The sequence below is a fragment of the Mus musculus genome, chromosome 7 (genome assembly GCF_000001635.26).
Source record: "Mus musculus strain C57BL/6J chromosome 7, GRCm38.p6 C57BL/6J".
NCBI lineage: Eukaryota > Metazoa > Chordata > Mammalia > Rodentia > Muridae > Mus > Mus musculus.
Window position 1 is genome coordinate 144,488,607 of NC_000073.6, and position 19,393 is coordinate 144,507,999.

Sequence of the window (19,393 nt, forward strand, 5' to 3'; positions counted from 1 at the left end):
AGAAAGACAAGTTCCAAGCTTTACCATCCCAGAAACTTTCTGTTGCCACACAGTGAAGGTAGGTAGGTAGAGAAAGATGCCAACCTGAGCCCAGCTTCCCTCCTCGTCTTCCTGATGTTACATGGTTAGGAATGCAAAAGAACAAACCGTTAGTGTTTGTAAGCTATGGTAAGGCAAGCAGGCAATCATGGATGGTTGGACACATGAGCATGCTGGGATCGCAGCAGCATGCAGTCTGTGCAGCACCAGCAGCCTGGGGTTTTCATGCAAGAAACACACCCTTTCCATGCCAGCATATCAGTAAGAGGGAAAAGCTGGGTTCCACTATCAGAGTCGGGTGCTAAACTGAGCTCTGTCCCGAGGGCAAATCAATTCTATCTAAATGAGCACATCTGCAGCAACTGTAAGATCCTGGAAAGAAAAAACTAAAGCAAAACAAACTCCAGTTTGTACACTTAGTTGATAACCTAAGAGGGGACATGTCTGTGAAACAACTGAACATTAACACCTTCATTCCCAACAGAAAAGGCCAAAGCCCAAGCTGGTCTGACACAACACGTGCCCTGAGAACGCAGGCTGCAGTGACTAACCGTTTGTGGCGTGGCTGTAAGCGTTTCCATCTCTTCATGTGTCAACCAGACATTTCCTGTGGTCTAAGGTACCCAGTGCACCAGCCATATCCCAGGGCCAGGGAAGCATGACAGAGAGGAGAGGGCACACAAATAAACTTCAGGCACAGGAGCCTGAGGCAAAGGCCACTCTTCACAGAAAAAGATAAAAAGCCACATGAGCCCAGCCCTCCTGCCAGAAGCTATACTCTGGCAGCAACTGCTCAGCAGAGAAGAGCTCACAGCTTCCAGGGCTGGGCTGCTGTGTCTGCCCCTGGGGTACATAAATAAAGAAAACAACACCCATTTTAGACTTCCAGAAATGTTGGCTCTCTCAGAACTCTGCTCACTCTCTTACAACAATCTCACTGGACTGGAGATAGGGCTCAGTGCCAGAGCTGCCTATCAGCGCAAGGCCCTGGGCTTTATCTCCAGTACTTCCTAAAGGAATGCCTCCCATAAGCAACCTCATTCCAACAGCAGCAGAAGGCCCCTCTTCCAGCTGGCAGGTATACACCAAGGAACTAGCCCAGACAGGCCAAAATTAACCATACCATGTCCTGGCTGTCTCCCTGACACAACCAGAGACAGGACCAAAGTCTATATGCTTGTTACTATAAGCTCAAGGGAGGAATCTATGCCTGTGCCTGATAGTGTGGAGGGAACACTTCCAAGCTAAGATGGTGGGAGCTCCCCGTACAAGCACAGCGGAGAAAGACTTTGGAGGGGCCTCAATAAACATGCCTTTCTGACATGAAACTATCAGGGAACAGGAGGGATTGTGGCAACAAATATCATTCTCTGGATAAGAGCTCTGAGCCACAGCTGAAGACAGAATCCAGGGTTCATCCCACAGAGAGCAAAAAAACTTTCCAACACTTTAAAGTAAGTTTGAGTTAGGGTGAGGGTTGCAAAAAGGCATCTCAAAGGTACTTGAGGGCTTCTCCAGAATCACTCAAGGTAGTCAGGAATACAGTCATGTTTGGCTTTCCCCTTTGGTTGATTTTTACAGAGAAAAATTACTGTCCAGTGAGAAGAAAAATACATTCTCTGGTGACCAGGACACTGGGTGGCAGCAGCTATTCCTCACTAGTGACATCCAAAGTGCTCTGCAGAGCTAGTACTCCAGAGAAAATGCAAGCAGCTCACTCCTTACATGCTGCCATGGAGCCCATGCCAGGGCAGAGTTCACAGACTAAGGAGGGCAGGGGCTGGATGCCAGTGAATTTTAATTCAGCAAAGTAAGTCTAAGTGTTCTTCCCTTGTTCTACGGTCCAGCACACCGTTCTGTGACATACGGCAGATAAAGAGGCACAATCCCACCTCTGTGACAGACCAGCCACAGGCCCAGGCCAGCAGCTATCCCTGTCGAGTCAGAGACCCTGGATCCCTACTGTCCTACTGCTGCACTGTGAAGAAGTCACAGGGGAATGTGTAACCTGCTCAGCAAGTTGCTCACTCTGTGTGAATGCAGAGTCCAACTCTGCATGGTCCGGGGTCATCAGGCATGAAAGGCAAAAGGCAGGAAGTGCGAGTATAGATAATAGAGTATACACTCCTCAGTTCCTGCACGGAAGCCCTCGGGACAACAGGTACAATAAATGCATGTGAGGGTTTTTTGTTTTGTTTTTAAATAATTTATTTTTATGTGCTTTGGTATTCTGCCTGCATGTATGTCTGTGTGAGGATGCCAGATCCCTTGGAACTGGAGTTACAGACAGTTGTGAGCTGCCATGTGGGTGCTGGGAAATGAACTCTGCTCCTTTGGAAGAATAGCCAGTATTGTTAACTGCTGAGCCACCTTTCCAGTCCCACATGTGAGGTTTTTAAGAAACAATTTCTACCTTTAAACACCTTTCTTCTTGAGGTTTTTCTAGACAAGCTTTCATTTTTAACTGGATTAGGGTCTCACTGCTGGACTCAAAGCTCGGACCCTCATACTCCCATACTAGATCAAATGGACCTCACACTCAACTTCAGCCAGGCTTTCATGAAAACCTTTGTCCAGTGCTGGTTACTGGTACCTTTCACATGCTAAGCAGGTACTGTACATAAATCTGTATCCTAGCCCAAAATGCTTGCTAGTCTTGGGTCATCCAATTCATACAAGCAAGTTCTAAGGCATCTGCAGCCATGTTTTAAATGAGACCTTCTGGGGGTTACAACGACCTATAAGAAAGCCTTCCAGGAGACAGTCCTTCCTCCCTGAGCATAAGAGCACCTCACGGGAGACTTACCGTCCTGGATGTGGGTGGAGCAGAAGGGCTAGTCAGTGACATTATCTCTTGGATGGCCAGCCGCAGCTTCAGCCTATGCAGGGGGTTGCTGATGCCAATCTCCCGCTGGATCTCAGTGTCTGACAGGGCTGACATGATGGCACCACTCTTGACATTTGCTCGGCAAGCAGCCACATACCAGGCAGGCATCCCAACCCAGAGCTAGACATGACAACAAGAGGGCCAGAACATCAGGCAAGTGTGAGAGGCCTTGCTGAGTTCCTATAGTGCAGCACGTGAAGAGGACTCACCTCTAACCACACTACCACTGTGGGCCCATCCCACTGTGCAAAAGGCAAGCCTTGCCTGCGGGCCTCCTCCAGCAGCTCGTGCCTATGAGGGAGACATTCAAAAGAACCAGTTAGTAGATAGCTTTGACAGGTTTCTAAAACACAACAGGTGCTCACCACCTTCTTCCAGGCTCCAGCTGCTGGCACCATTCATAGCACACTAGCTGTGTTTACTACAGAGTGCCTGCATGAGGAGCTGGCTGAGCCCTTTATCCCAGAGAATCCCACCTCCTCTCAAAGAATGACCAGTAGCTTGAGTGACACCCAGTAGTCCTCAAACCTAAGTTCATGTAGCACTAGGCATCACACCCTTTTACCCTGGCCAGAAAGAACACAAACATGTTGGCAGGTGGATATTTGGTGCTGAGTGTCCTTATACCTACGAGAATGGTATCCCCTCCCCCAAAATTGCAGGTAATGGGGTGCACCTTTAATCCTAGCATTCAGGAGGCAGAGGAGGGTAGATCTCTGTGAGTCCAAGCCTAGCCTGGTCTACACAGTGAATTCCAAGACAACCTGAGCAAAGACAAAAAAGAATATTTTAAAGTCCTGGGGAGCCAGCACAGTGGGCAAACTGCATCCTAGCACACACCAGATGTGGCTTCTATCCCCCCCCACAGGTTCTTTCTCAAAATTACATTTTTCCCTGTGTGCACATGAAGTGGCCAGAAATTTCTGAATCTTTTTTTTTTAGATTTATTTATTATTATGTTTAATTACACTGTAGCTGTCTTCAGACACTCCAGAAGAGGGAGTCAGATCTCATTACAGATGGTTGTGAGCCATCATGTGGTTGCTGGGATTTGAACTCAGGACCTTCAGAAGAGCAGTCGGAGCTTTTACCCGCTGAGCCATCTCACCAGCCCCGAATCTTTTTTTTTTTCTAAAGACAAATACTTCATGTGAGATCCAGCTCAGCAAAACTAAAGCAAACCCCCTAATCCTGGCTCCATAATAACTGCCCAGAGAGGGGCTTTCCCTCCAGTCACAATGTCATAGATAGCTTCAAACCTGCCTTCTTCAGTCACCATTGGCTCCTACAGTCAATGGCTACTTTCTGTCACGGCCTTCTGGCTAGGGGCAGATTCCCAGGGCAGAGTCAAAATAGTACTTCTGATCTGAGGAGCATGGCTACTCATAAACCAGAAGAGACAGACAAGTGTGCTCATGTGGGGCTAAGGAAGTAAGGGTCTGTGGGACTGACACCAGCCCTGGCCACAGGGAGGGAGCCAGTGTCTTTGGGGCACCAACTAGTGACTGGGGGACTTTCTGCTTCCTCCAGACAAACTCTCCTCAAAGACAGCTGGTATCACTTATCAGAACAGGCAGAGAAGCCACAGGAAGCAGCAGTACAGTCACTCCTTGCAGATCATCCCCAAATAAAGATAGAAACTCTGAGGACACGAGGCAGTGCCCATTCTGGGTATGTGGCTTAGCCACAAAGTTTCTAAGCTAATTTCACACTGAATGGACTAGGTCCTCCTCAACTGAGACCTTTGCTAGGACTTCTGTTATCAGTAGTAACAGATCTAAGCAGAGAAGAGGTAGCTAGCTAAGCAAGCACACAGCAGTCCTCAGTGGCCATCTGGAGTCTGCTGCAGTCTTGGGGTGCCTTAAACTCCCTCAAGCACTGGAAAGAGCCTTTGCTGGTTCTTAGAGCCGTGCAGCAGCAGGAACACTGTGGAAGCAGTAGGAACCAGTCAGACAACATTGAGGGCAACCAATCATAAAAAGCAGGACCCAAAAAGGTGTCTAGTAATGGCTCCCCTCTGCCTCCTTAGTCTTCCCTATTGGGCAGTTTATAACCTTATAGCCCAAACACAGCCATGACAAGGCTTACACATTTGAGTCTCAGATTTCTTGAGGGGTGCACATCTCTCACCCCTCAAGAATTAATCATGTGTCATGAGACATAATGCAGAACTATAGACAGGAAGATTAGCTGACTTCAGCTGGGTGTCTTATGAGAATAGTACTACCTCCCTCCTCTCCGCTGCCCTGGGAATGGGCTGACCCCTCATCTTCACAACACCCTCCCAACTCAGCCTGTTTTCCCATGTAGGACTTTTGCAGACTCACCAGACTGCAAGCAGTCACTTTCTAGCTATAGAGCCATTGAGCCTTTCTATTCCATACAACTGTTAAAGTAAATGTGGTAAGAAATGTGACAGTTTATGCTTATAATCTCAACACTTGGAAAGCTGAGGCAGGAGGACTGTCATGAGTTTGAAGCCAGCCTAAACTACAGCAAGACCCTGTCAGAAAAGGTGAGAAGGACATTTAACCCCCACAGACACTTCTGTTTTCTCTTAGTTTTTTGAGGCAGGTTTCTCTGCATGTTAACTCCAGCTGTCCTAGAACTTGCTCTGTAGACCAGGCTATCCTTGAACTCACAGAGATCCACCAGCCTCTGGCTCCCAGGTGCTGGGATTGAAGGCATGAGCCACCACATCTAGCCACATTTATTTTCTTACTAGTCAATTTTCCAGGCAATAAAAACTTTTTTAGTCAGTGGCCCCAAACATTAAAACACAGTGACCAATGTACACAAAAATCTTCTAAAAAATCTTGGGGTGTGTGTGTGTGGTGCATATGGAACCTAGAAGTAGACTTCAGGTGTCTTCCACAGTGGCTCTTCACCTTTCTTTTTTGAGTCTCTTACTAAGCCTGGAAACTCAATGAATGGCTAGACTAACAGACTGAGCTCCAAGGATCCATCTGTAGTGACAAGTTTGACAATTCTGGGATTTTGGTTACTTTTAAAAACACAGAAATATTATATGTTTTCATTTTAATCCCAGGTGTGGGATATAAGGCTGCTTTGCAGCAGCTATGTTCTGCCTTGTGTGTTCTAGAAGAGGCATGGTTTTGCCAGCTGCAGATAGTTTCTGGGATTGTATAACATTTGTAGGAATTTTTTACAGGGTACATAGAGAGAAGCCCCGATAAGTGGGGTTGGTCATTCAGAGAGGCTATTTGCAATGTATTAGTAGTTGTGCTCAAAGAAGAAACAAGAAGAAATAAATTAGATTCAGGGATCTCTATCTCTCTCCCCCCTCTATCCTTCTTTCTCTCCTGTTTAGTGATAGGGGGTGAAACGGGGATGGGGGAAGGTAAATGATGGGAAAAAGACAACATAGCTAAGACTGGATACTCTCACCTGTCTCTGAGTCCCTACCACACGCAGAGTCCATCTGAGTGCTAGAGATCCAACCTCAAGTCCTCACACTTACATGACAGGCACTTACAGACCGGGCATCTCCTCAGCCCAAGAGAATCTCTTCTAAACGACCTACATAGTTATCTGTATCTCAGGGCTAAGACCCAAGAGTATCAGACTGTTTGGAAGCATAGGAGAAAGACAGTGCTGACCTGAGGCCACAGGTGCTGCTTTTAGCCTCAATTCCACAATCCCCAACATGGCAGCAGAGATTCTGTTAAGCCTTCCCCTCCTGAGTGTGAAATGTAACAGGAGTACAAATCTATAATCCTCCTTTCTCTGCCTTCTAACACTGGAATTGTGGACATGAGCAACCATGCCTAGCTCCTAAACGTAAAATGGCTGCTCTAACACAAACTCCTGCAGCAGAATCATTGCCTTTCTAACCAGACCTGGATGACTGAGGGGTGTGGATCTGCAGCACAGTGCTGGCCGAGCAGTCACTGAACCTTGGCCTTCATCCTCAGCATTTCAAAGGCAAAGCAAGGAAACAGCGATAGGAACTGGTAGAGGTTGAGAAATGCACTCAATTCTATGAGGAATGGCCCATGTATAAAGGGCAGGTCCCAGGATTAGATGGAGCTTTTTGGTCACCTACTCCATGATACCAGCAAGCATGGTAGCTCTCTATACTCCACACCCAACTATTTTTATTTGCAATATGCCAGCACTGCTGCATTGAGGCTCTGAACGAAGGCCAAGTGGCCTTTCTTTCCTGACACCAGTCACTGCAAATGTCTATATCAAGTTAGCAAGCTAGGAGTCCTTAGGACATCAGTGACATCATTCTGACAGGGAAAGGACATAGGCAAAGACCCTCTCCGAAGGTGAGCATTGAGGGTAAGCCTAGTATCCTTAGGAGCATCCCACAGCATGAGTTTCCCACCTGGGAGCACACCACAGCACCACAGCACCACTGGGAATGCCCTCAAGTTTGTGGCTTTGGACACTGAGGAAGGGAGGAAAGCCCCTGCCCTAAACATGCTCAGCAATTCACCAAAGCATGACATGACGGCAGTTACTAAGCAAATTTGCCAGGCCCTTGCCAGCTCTCGCATGTCTGATCCACTCAGCTGGCAGAAGAGATCCTCAAGTCAGAGGGTGGCAACAGGAAGCATTCCTGAGAAACGAGTTTGAATGTTCAAGCACACACTCACAACATATATTATACACACTCAAGTCAGATCACACACCTGCCCTTCCTCACCCTATGCTCACATTCGGAATCACAAGCAAACGGATACATTGGGGAAATTTAGACCGTGTTCTTTCAAATGGAATATAAAATCTCTAGAGGGAGAAGAACGTATTGACACAGATGCCAGGCCATACACAGCCTTGCTGTTTTCATTATGGTGTGTGATGTGAAATGGAACACATCAGTGAAATCTGGGGGCACAGAAGTTTCCCAATGCTGTTCCAAGAGGCAAAAGGCTGTTTTAATACCAAGTTTCATACTGCCAAAAGGAAACTCCCAAGGTGTATCAAAACATTTTACTCAGTTCAAAGACAGCAATATTCCAGATCAAATTTGGATGGTAAGAATTTCCTAAAAATTTCCATTTGCAAAATCCCGAAGGTTAGGGAGCCCACAGCACTGCCAGTGGAGCCTGGTTCTTACCTGGGACACTGACAGGCAGAGTTTATGACTGGCAGTCTCAACAGCAAGGTCAGCACCACCCCAGGTGCAGTGCACTGTCTCTAGAGCACTCAGGACCCTCTGCAGAGCCACCCAGTCAATCCAGGCTCAAGGCCTCCTTTTCCCTGAGTTCAGCTGCCAATTCTGGTCTATACCCTCTGCCTGTTCTTTGATACACTGTTTCATCCTATCTGCCTGCCTCCCTCACTGGTTCTGAATGTAGCAAGCTTCCAGACAGTCATTCTCTGGAGTCAAACAGTTGTTCTTCTCAGCACAGAGATTTACTTTGCTGTTTTGGTTTTTTTTTTTTTTTCTTCCTCTTTGCAAACCCAGGGCCTTATACACTATATGCTTGTTTTACCATGAATGACATCTCCAGTCTTTGAAGACTTAGTACAGAATTGGTATTTAATAGGTTACATTTTAAGATTTACTTTTTATTTTATGTATATGTGTGCTCTATCTATATGCACACCTGCCCACCAGAAGAGGGCATCAGATCTCATTACAGATGGTTGTGAGCCACCATGTGGTTGCCAGGAATTGAACTCAGGACCTCTGGAAGAGCAGCCAGTGCTCTTAACCACTGAGCCATCTCTCCAGCCTCTGGTTCCAAATTCTTAATATGTCTGTGATAAAAGGTCACAATCTACCAGAAAACACAGGAGGCCATTCATATGGACCCAAACAGCAACTGTGGCTGCCTCTATAGCTCAGTTGTTTAGGATTATTTGCAGAGCTTATTATTTGAGACTGGGTATCTCAAATAAATGTATCTCAGGCTGCCCTTGCACTCGATATGTAGCAGAAGATGACCTTGAACTTCTGAGGGTCCTGCCTCTACCTCTGGGATTTGACATGTGCCCAGTTTCTATAGTGCTGGTGAAGGCCTATGACTCTGTGCACTCTAGGTTAGCACTCTACAGCTGAGCCATATCCCAGCAGAGTTATCACTTTTTAAGATATCTATCATCCCATTTAATACTCAGAACAACTATCCAGAGTGAGCTGCTGTGACTTTCATCTTACAGATGAACAGAGGCACAGGGAACATAATTCCCCAGAACCACAGAGCTGACCTGAGCAGGGTAGGATTCGGACTCCAAAGCCGGGTTCTGGAGCATGCCAGATCATTAAGACGCTTCCACAGGGGCAGGAATCCAGGCAAATGCCTTCTATGTGTCATAAATGCTCTCTTCTTCAGGAAGTGTGGGTTAAAAAGGTTGTAGTTGTGTGAGCGTGTGTATTCATGTATGTGGGTACACTCCAGATACATGCAGAGGTGTGTGTGTATTCATGTATGTGGGTACACTCCAGATACATGCAGAGGTGTGTGTGTGTGTGTGTGTGTGTGTGTGTGTGTGTGTGTGTGTATTCATGTATGTGGGTACACTCCAGATACAAGCAGAGGCATTTTCCTCTCTCATTCTCAACACCACTTTCTGAGTCAGGGGCTCTCATTGAACTTGGAGCTTGTCCATTTGGCTAGACTGCTGGTCAGCAAGATTCAGGGACCCTCCTGTCCCCACCTCCCCTGCCCTGTATGGAGTGACTTCTTCAGAAGGCTGTGCGCACACACAGCTCCGTCCAGAATTTGAAACCTAAACCCCATTCACCCTGGAGACTGCCTCGAGTGGAGATACAGTGAGCAGCTTACTTTTTCTGAAGTTTACGGTTTTTCTCAGCTTGTCCTCCCAGTTTGCTGAGTCCCAGGGCATCTTGAGATGAATTTTCTGTCTCTGAAACACCAACTACAAGGAAGCAGAAACCCAGACTAAAGTGAATCAACATGGCAGAGCTAAATTCAGCATCTGCTCTCTAAAGGCAGAGTTAAGCTTAAATACCCAAGAACTATTTTTGACCAAACAGCCCAGAAAACTGCTTAAGACAAGACACCTGGTATATCTGAACTGCTAGCGATTGCTGTCTGGGTAGTTTCTGTACGAGGGCCCACATTCCCTAGAGATCATCCAGTAGCATGGTGGCACGTGTGGGACAGGCAGACCCAGAGGGCACCCAAGAGCACCCCACACTCTTGTTAAAAATGCTTACTGTAAACCTACCAACCTTGCCCTGGTGACTCCTTGCCCAGTGGACCAGGCCGGCCCTTTTCCTTCTTCCCAAACAAGCGGCCAATGGAGGATTTGATACCCTTCTTCTTTGGGGCTTTGTGGAGGGAGTCCTGGCTACTATTACTGCTGCTAGGGTTGCTCACGGGACCATCCTGGGAGCCTGTGGAGCTTTAAGGAAAGAAAATGGACTTTCATCAGGAGCTGTATCACAACACAGGAGTCTGCATCACAACACAGGCACTGCAATACTTTCCTAGGTTGTTTTTGTTTGAGACAGGCTTTCACTCTAGCCTAGGCTAGCCTGGAACTCAGGACAACCATGCCTTAGCCTTGAAATCATTAGGCTTATAGCCATGAGTCACAACACCCAGTCAGACACTCTACGTTTTTAATAACTACTCCTCAAAGTTTCTAAGATACATCAATCAAATCTCTCACAAAATGCTGTGCAGTGACACAGGCTGCCAAAGATGCTCAGAACAAAGGTTGGTTCTGAAACCCCAGCTTCTTTAGGACTTGACATATCTCTTAAGAGGCCTGACCTCCAACTAGCTGACAAAGGAGGCCTAGACTCAGTCAGAGAGTTGCATTCAGGGCAGAAGGAGAGGGAGCAGCAGAAAGGAGATGCCCATGGGGACAATTAACTGCCAGTCAAGAATGATGTTTATTTATCACCTACAGAGCTGGGTGAGAGCTACCATTCAAATGCCTTCTCCAACCCTACTCGGGACAGCACAGAAACTCTACAAACGGCCATGCAATGACTACCTATCTCAGCAACTAGTCAAGCTCCTATATTTTTGACAGCAAGCATTAATAAACTGATGAGGAAAACGTGGACTGCCCAGCAAGTTGGAGACCCATGAAGGTCAGAGAATAGGAGAAGCTGGGCTGTTGGTAGCGTGGCATCATCCAGAACCACACAGGCACCTGTATGTGAGCAAGGCTGTATGTGAGCAAGGCTGTATGTGAGCAAGGCTGTATGTGAGCAAGGCTGTATGTGAGCAAGGCTGTATGTGAGCAAGGCTGTATGTGAGCAAGGCTGTATGTGAGCAAGGCTGTATGTGAGCAAGGCTGTATGTGAGCAAGGCTGTATGTGAGCAAGGCTGTATGTGAGCAAGGCTGTATGTGAGCAAGGCTGTATGTGAGCAAGGCTGTATGTGAGCAAGGCTGTGAGGTCCTGGAGCACCACTCTTTACCATGTTCCCCAGACAGGACCGTCTACTGGAAACTACCTGGGCCAATGTCAGTAACTTCAACTAATAACCTGAAACTCTTCTTTACGATTTTTCCAAGTTATGGTTAATATTCGTTCATTTGTTTGTTTGTTTTTGAGACAGGGTTCTCTGTGTAGCCTGGCTGTCCTGAAACTCACTCTGTAGACCAGGCTGGCCTCGAACTCGGAAATCCACCTGCCTCTGCCTCCCAAGTGCTGGGATTAAAGGCGTGCGCCACCACTGCCCAGCTATGGTTAATATTCTTAAACCCCAGACAAGCACAGCTCCACATAGGAGCTGCTGTCCTCAGCCCCGCTCCTTACTTCCTCAGGTCCCTGATGTCCTCATGGCTGACCGTGTGCGGTGCGCCCTTGTGCATCCTGTCTAAGCGCAGGGGCCTCGGGGAGGAGGGGGGAGAGGTTTCACATTTTATCGTCGTCTTGTCGTCTCGTACCTCTTCTCTGGAAGCTGGCAACTGAGAGCAAGATAAGGGCAAGAACAGTGAACAGTGTACTAAACTTCAACTTAAACATCTATGAGCCACTTTCTGCTAGCACAAAACAACAGACACATTTGTTTGTTTGTTTGTAGTTTTATTCTGAGATGGGACCTTGTGAGAGCACTACCACTTCAGCTTCCTCAGTGCCTGAGTTACAGGAGACAGCACTGTGTCTGGCTGAAAGGCTGCATTTTAGCTAATACCATCCTGAGGGCTGCTGTTCAGAAGGGAACCAAATAGCATAAAGCAATGTAATTCACAGCCCATCTCCCTGGGGAAAGTATTGAGCAGGTAGGCACAGGACACTGACAACTCCTCCCTGGGGTAGTCTGGGGGACATCAGGGGCCAATGCCCAGCAAGGCAGCCACGACCTGATCCATGTCATCAACCTCATCCTAAGCAAAACAACAGGGCAATCAGCTGTCACTGACCCAGAGTTCTGACAGGCTTCCTCAGGTCACTCCAAGGGAGCACTGAGAAAGTGGCCAGCACCTTCCTGTCTGGGGCTTGGGAACACACAGAACAACTTGAGATCATGAGCCACATCCATGTGCATGGCTGCATTTCTGGGTGTTTGCACTCTGGCTATCTGTGCAAACATGCAGTTTAAGACCTCTGGCTTAGATAGAATAATCCTGCATATGTCACTAAGATGGCTGTGAGTATGTACAGAGGATCCACAGCCATGAACACCTGCACCCAGTTTGGGTCCTATGGATCTACCTGTGCTGTCTGGTTTCATGAAGCCCAAGAGGAATGGCAGCTGACTGCTGGAATGGCACTAAGGGGCACCGGTCTCACTATAGCCCATCTGCTCAGCATCAGGACACTCACTATCTAGTAGGAGATATACTCAACATCTCCCTGTCTAAGATGATCCCAAAACAGCAGCAGACACCATGGGTCTGAGCAAGGCTCTGAAGAGTACATGCTAAGCATGCAGGAAGCCAGGATTCCATCACCTTCTCTCTAAAGCTACCATGGCTAGAAACTTTGAAGGAAATGTTAACAGCTAAAAATAAAAGCAAAGAACAAGAGCTCAGGAAATCCATGATAGGAATGTGCACTGTTATGTTCCTGAGCAGAACCTCACCCCATGACAGCTCTCAAGCTGGTCCCAAAATCCTGACAGAGACTCACAAGTGGGTCCCTCTGTGCTCTTTCAAGAAGGGGGTAGCACTAGGACTCTTCAATGATACCAAGTAGGGAAGTGGCCTTCACTTGCCAGTGATACTAAAGGAGAGGCAAGGTACATCATAGCACAGCATCTAATTCAAGCCTGGCTCTGCAGACCAGGTCTCCTTCTGGAGTGGAGTGTGGCTCACACACTGCTTCCTCACTGACACAAGGCAGTGGGGCTGAAAGGATCATCATGCAGGGCAACTGGAGAGTTGTGTCACTGCAGCCACCTTGTGTGGCATAGTTTCTTTGGTTGAGGACAAGGGGTAGAGAATGGGGTGGTCTTGCTTTGTATCCCAGACTGTCTTAGAACTTGTGACCTTCCTGTTGTGCATGGGCACTGCTTGAACAGCACAGACACATATAAGAAAAAAGGCAAGAAGACAACAAACCACAGCACCATCAGGGCTGTGGCAGGTGGGGATGGAAGTCACAACTGCTCCACTATGCAGCCGCTTAGGAAGTTTGTTGACAGGGCAGGACTCCTTGACTGGAGCATGGAAGATCAGAGGTAGAATGTCTAGGTCAACCACCAAGAGCTGCTGCCAGCTCTTCCCAACTTTGCCCAGCAAGCTGCACTCATACCAACTTCTAGATACTGTCAGGGAATCAGGGCAGCTGGCAAAAGGCTTAAGGGTAAAGTGGCCACCAGCTCAACTTTTGAAGTCAGACAGACCTGTACACATGCCTGTGCCCAAGACCATAAAGCAGACACTTCAGCTTTCACACTGATGAATGGAGTAAATATGATGACCTGGATCCCACAGCAATGCATGCAAGAGTTTAAGACAATGATGGTTCCAGCACTTGGGAGGCTGAGGGAAGAGGATTGCTATGAGTTCAAGACAGACCTAGGCCACCCAGTGAGTTCCAGGACAGTGTTGGTCATGGATTAAGACCTTCTCTCAAAGAAACAAAATTGTTAAACCAACAAACAGACAAACAAACAAAAACAAAGCTTTGGCCACACTAGGCCCATGGCTGGCATGAGCATGAGCTCACTGTGGGCTAGCCCTAGCCCCAGCTTTCCCCAGAACACACCCCTGTAGCTCTGCCTCAGGAACTCTTAGTCTCAATTCTGAACAGCAGACAAGCATGCAACAATCAGACACAGATGCTTCTGCCCCAGTATTTCAGGGACAGGCTTCCCACATGACCACCGTCATGACATGCTGGGAGATGTCAGTTACTTCTCTATACATCACAGAAGTGTATCACTCATGGAGACACAGGGTGTGTAAGATCAGCAAATGATTTACCTGTCTCCGGTGCTTCCTTAAGTCACTAGGCTGACAGATGCGTGTGAAGAAAGGAGAGAGAAAGCAGGTTTACTGCACACGTAGGGGAAAAGACTCAAGAACCAGTGAGGCAAATTGCTAAGCAGGGCCAGAAGGACAGACACAGGTTGGGCACCAAGAGGAAACATCACTGGAAATAAACATTCTCAAGACAGTTAAAAATGATGCAGATTTCCCAGGAGGCAACACTAGTTGTTACTTGGCTAAGTCTGAGTCTGAACATAGGAATGCATTAAAATCCAGCGGACTTCACTGAGCCATCCTCGGCAGCTAGTTACAAACACACTGGGATGTAATAATTCCTCCAGGAGCTGTTACATTATCTGTTATAAAGTCAAACAAACCTGTTTTGAGTTAACCATCTACTGGACATTAATGTAAAATCCCTACCTAGATTTTTATTTACAGTTTTTCAAAACTATGTTGATTGTTTAAAGCAGTAAGAGCAAAGGCTCCCCTGTGAGAGAATGTATAGAATAGTGGGGTACCAGGGAGAGCCTTTACATCTTACAGTATGCACAGCTTCTGATGATAGTTTATTGAAGACAGCAGCAGGTAGCTGAGAGCCATATGACACCAGAACCAAAAGCCTGTGTACAGCTCCCATCAGTATCACACGAGGTTTGTCATCTCTGCATACAGGACACTCCCTACAGAATCACAGGCCACACACCACTTCCTGCCTGTGGACACATGCAGGATACACAAAGTAACAGAGAACAAATCCTTAACATGAAAAAGCCCAACAATCCATTCTTCCAGCATGTTGCAGCAGATGTGCACTTAGGTGCCTGGTCATCTGAAGGAGCTGGAGGACTGTCGAAGCATATGGTGTTAGATAGGCACACAGACAGGGATCTGGGGACAGGATCATATGGAAGCAGACTGACAGCCAGCAGGTCTGAGTTGAAAGAAGACAAACAACTATTCTTAAAAAGTGTTTGGAAAGAGCATAAAAGCAAAGATCACGTCATGAACGGTAACATCTTACCCACTACACTAATGACACTTACTACACAGTGCATCAAAACACAACAGCCTATACTATTGAACATGTCATTAATATGATTCCACCATTTAATTACATGGCCACTGCCAGTGCCGTGGACACTGCAAATGAAAGCAGCAGCAAAACAAGTGCAGCAGGGCAAGCGGGTGGCTCTCGAGAAGTGCAGCACAGCAGGTGGCTTGTCTGAGGACAGTATGTGCCCTCTCAGGACCACACATACATACCCTCAAACAGTCACTGGGTGTCCTGAGATCTGCACACCTGGTCACAGAATTTCTGGGACAAAGTACCCCAGTCAAGTGGGACCAGTCAAGATGCTTATCTGTTCCAGCACCATAGCTCACGGGCCTTCTGAGTGGCCCTTGTGCCTCTGGACTTAGAAACACCCCTCCTGTGAAAGGCTAAGGGACTCCTTTGCACATTTTTAATAATGTGTTGGGGATGAATTCCAAGCCTGGCACAGGCTAAGCAGCAATCCCTCGCCTCCATGCCAGGCTTTCTGTACCTCTTCCCACATGCAACGCCTCTCCAAAGTTACCTGCTGGAAACAGGCAGCACAGCCCCTTCTGGCTGGCATCAGACCCCTGCCTAGCATCCCAAAACTAAGTGGTAATGTGCTGGTCTGGTCATTGAAGTATTTTATGTTAACTATACAATATATATTTGTATATTATGATTTTTATATTATAATTTATATAATTAACTTATTATATATGTTAATTTACAAATTTACATTACTGAATAACTAAATACTAGTTAACTTTAAAAACAAACAAACAAACAAACAAACAAACAAAAAACAGGTTCTCATGATATACCCCGGCTAACCCAATTCACTACACAGATCAGGTTAGACACAAACGCACAGAGATCACCTGCCTCAGTCTTTACTCCTTCAGCATTTATAATCTGGAACCTCTTGAAGGAAGATGTGATTTCCATGTGTAACCCTTCCCCAGCAGGCTGAAGTAAAAAAGGCCCCACTTACCAGAGTCATGACACCCAGCCTGTCCACCTCCCGGGCAGGACTGTGAGGGACCCTTCTTGGTGTGGACCGACCACTGCCTGGAGGAGAGGAGCCAGCAAGCGAGGAAGCAGGGTAGGGGGGAATGGAGCTCATTGATCTAAAACGACCAAGATTGTCCAAGCTTCCACTGCCCACTCTGCTCTCGATCTCCTCTGCCCGCTGTTCTGTATTCTCCTTCTCTTCTTGTATCAGCCTAAAATACAAACAAGGCCATACTTCACCAGGAAGCTCTGTGTGTGTAAACAGAACAAGTGAATTTCAGCTGGGGTGGGGGGTCCTGTGTGTGAGCCCAGCAGCTAGAGGCTACAGCAAGAAAAAAGTGCCTTCAAGACAAATCTGGGCTATAGCAGGAGACCCTGCATCTAACACAGAACACTGGTCAGACTGCCTCCCTCCACTGAGAGCTACAATGTTCCTGTGCTCTCACTTAACACAGGTGAAGGTATGCTAAGCACCAATGGCAGAAGAAAACCCAACTGCTTCTGGTCCACAGCATGCTCATCACTCACTCCCTCAACTCACACACCAGCATCCTGCATGTCCTATGTTTGTCCATCAAGGAACAGCTCTCAGTAGCAAGGGAGTGATCTAGGCCCTGCTTCTCTATGCATGGAGGGACAGAAGAGTTTCATCTCCCTCAGTATGGTGCAGGGAGGCAGGGTAGGCTGCCAAAGGTAAAAGCTATCTTAGAACCCTAAATGCTCTGCTATAGGAGGCTGTAAAGGGGATGCTGATTCCAAGTATGCAATACTTTTCCAAGAAAGCAAACTCTTGCAAGAATCTTCTCTTTGGTTCTTAAGTGTACAGCATCCTAGGCCTCAGCATAACACCCCTACCCCCGTTTCCTCTGGTTGCCTCCCAATCTTCTTCCTTCCACCCTCACACCTCCACAACATCCACTCCAGTATCATCCCCATCTTCTTCCACTTTCTACTTTCTTGTTTGCTGCTCTTATTTTGAAACAGAGTTCTATGTAGCCAAGCTGGCCTCAAAATTACTTGTAGTCTAAGCTGGCCTTAAAATACTGCTTCCTCTTGCTTCCACCTTCCAAGTGCTGGGATGACATATATATGCCATCGAACCCTGATCCTTCCTATCCTGTGCCCACTATATATACACAGATATATACCTGATCTCTTTGTTGATAGCATCCAGCTGTTCCTGAAGCATCATGGCCAGTGTCTGGGCATCAGCCTGTCCACTGGGTGACAGCAGATCAACTGAGCTGAGCAGTGTATCTCGGTCATCTTCACCATCAGACACATCGACATCACTCTCAAATGCCTGTGCCACATTTGCCAAGACGCTGGCTTGTTGGGCCCGTTCCCAGTCCTGCTCATTGAGGGTCTGCACCTACCAACAAGAATACTATGTCTCAGCAGGCAAGAGTGACAGCAAGTACCCTAAGGGCAGGAAAGGCTGCTATCAGAAATGTCAATGTTTTAATTCAGGCCAAGGCTTTGGGAAGATTCCAATGTGCCTGAGCAGCTGCTGCTAAACAAGACAGGGAGACTGGACACTTTGGAGCACACTTGTAATCAAAACACCTGGGAGGCAGATGCAGAGATGGGTGTAGATTTGGCGACCAGACTGGGCACATGCTGAGCTGTCTCAAAGTGAGAGAGCAAGCACGCATCCTGTGATAGTAATGCCTGGAACATTCAGCATCTATATTCAGGTCCCCTGCTTTAGTGCAAATTAAACAGGAAGCCTAGAGCACATTGAAGGGGTGTGCTCAACTGCCATAGAATGATGCTCTGGGTATGAGCTTCCAAGCCTGGTATTGATAAGCACCAAGAAAAGCCAGAGGAGGAAAGTAAGCAGGCACCTGGACACAGCCAGTGGCCCATAATGGAGTTTCCAGGGGAAAGGGTTGTACAGAGAAAAGCCCTGTTGTGATCATTGCCCATAGCAGCCAGTGTTAAATCCACTGGGTGGTTAATGTTTCCCCTTTCCTCCCCTCCCAGATGTTCTCATCTTTCCTCCAGAAGACTACATCCTCTTTGGCACCCTCTCTCAGCTGGTTTATCCTGAGATAAGCACACAGGCCCCCATCTCTCATCTTGAAACACAGACAGAAACCGCAAAACCTTATCCTGCCCCAACCTCCCACCCAACATCCCACTTCCTTGCCCACCAGCAAAACCTCTCCAACAACTGCCCATCTATCTCTGTTCCTTTCTCTCCACTTCCAAGGGTTCAAAGTGGGCAGAGCACTTTCCTCCAGAAAAGCTGCTCCATGGCAGTGCCAACCTGCCCTTACCAACTGTCTTGCCCTTCATTCACCTGCTTGCCCATGCTGTCTGCATGCACAGGCACACGTGCTGGCACCGGCTTGGCTACTGTCCTCCCTGGACAGTCTTCTCATATTAGCCCAGACCCACCCCTCCTGGCTTGTTCTCCTAGCCTGTAGCACTCACAGTGACAGCCTGGCTACTCTAAAGTTCGGTGTCCATGGTACCCATTTCCTTGGCATATACTCTAGCAATATGAAAATAAACTCCTCTCTCCAAGTGGAGGACAACTCTTATGGTTCCCAGGTGGGGACAGACCATGCCTCACAATAATGGAGAAAACATGCCTGACATCTTTCCAGACCAGGAAGTAAAACAGACCTGGGTTTCCTCCTGGCTTTCTTCAAATGTGAGCTCGGGGAGTCCATGCAGGTCCATCAGCAAGGGCCTCTGGTCGACACTACATCCATCCACACTGCCAAGACTTCACTGTCTATAAGCACCTGAGTCCCTGAGTTATGCTGCCTCTGACACCTGAGGCCCATGAACTGCATGTAGCCATGATGTCAGCATGAAACTTCATGGTTCTGGCCACAAAGCACTACCTAGGTACATACTGTACTGTTCACTGCTGTAGCTGTGCACTTCTCTTGGCCTCATGGTAATCCTCCTGCCTCAGCTTCTTGAATGCCAGGATTATAGATATGTGCTGTGTCATCACACCTGGCATCATATATTCTTACTATTTCAAGTACATACTAATTAATTAGCATCAACTTAAAGGATATCTTATCAAAATTTCTGTTCTTAAAGAGAGAACTAAA

At 47.4% G+C, this 19,393-nt stretch overlaps 1 protein-coding gene across 25 annotated transcripts in view; it reads right to left on the minus strand.

Moving 5' to 3' along the window:
• Positions 1–19,393, minus strand: part of Ppfia1 (protein tyrosine phosphatase, receptor type, f polypeptide (PTPRF), interacting protein (liprin), alpha 1) — a 77,008-nt gene that overhangs the window by 11,852 nt on the left and 45,763 nt on the right. For 6 of the 25 annotated variants that reach the window (XM_006508610.3, XM_030242539.1, XM_006508609.4 and 3 more), the window contains 7 exons: positions 17,465–17,688; positions 16,297–16,528; positions 11,646–11,797; positions 10,101–10,273; positions 9,691–9,784; positions 3,136–3,217; positions 2,846–3,046 (listed from right to left, as the gene is read on the minus strand). In XM_006508610.3, the coding sequence (XP_006508673.1) occupies positions 2,846–3,046; positions 3,136–3,217; positions 9,691–9,784; positions 10,101–10,273; positions 11,646–11,797; positions 16,297–16,528; positions 17,465–17,688 (1,158 nt within the window). Of the gene's footprint in view, positions 1–24; positions 112–590; positions 654–2,845; positions 3,047–3,135; positions 3,218–9,690; positions 9,785–10,100; positions 10,274–11,645; positions 11,798–14,260; positions 14,291–16,296; positions 16,529–17,464; positions 17,689–19,393 lie in introns of all 25 variants that reach the window. The other 19 variants (NM_001033319.2, NM_001195086.1, XM_017322221.2 and 16 more) reach the window with 8 other exon arrangements.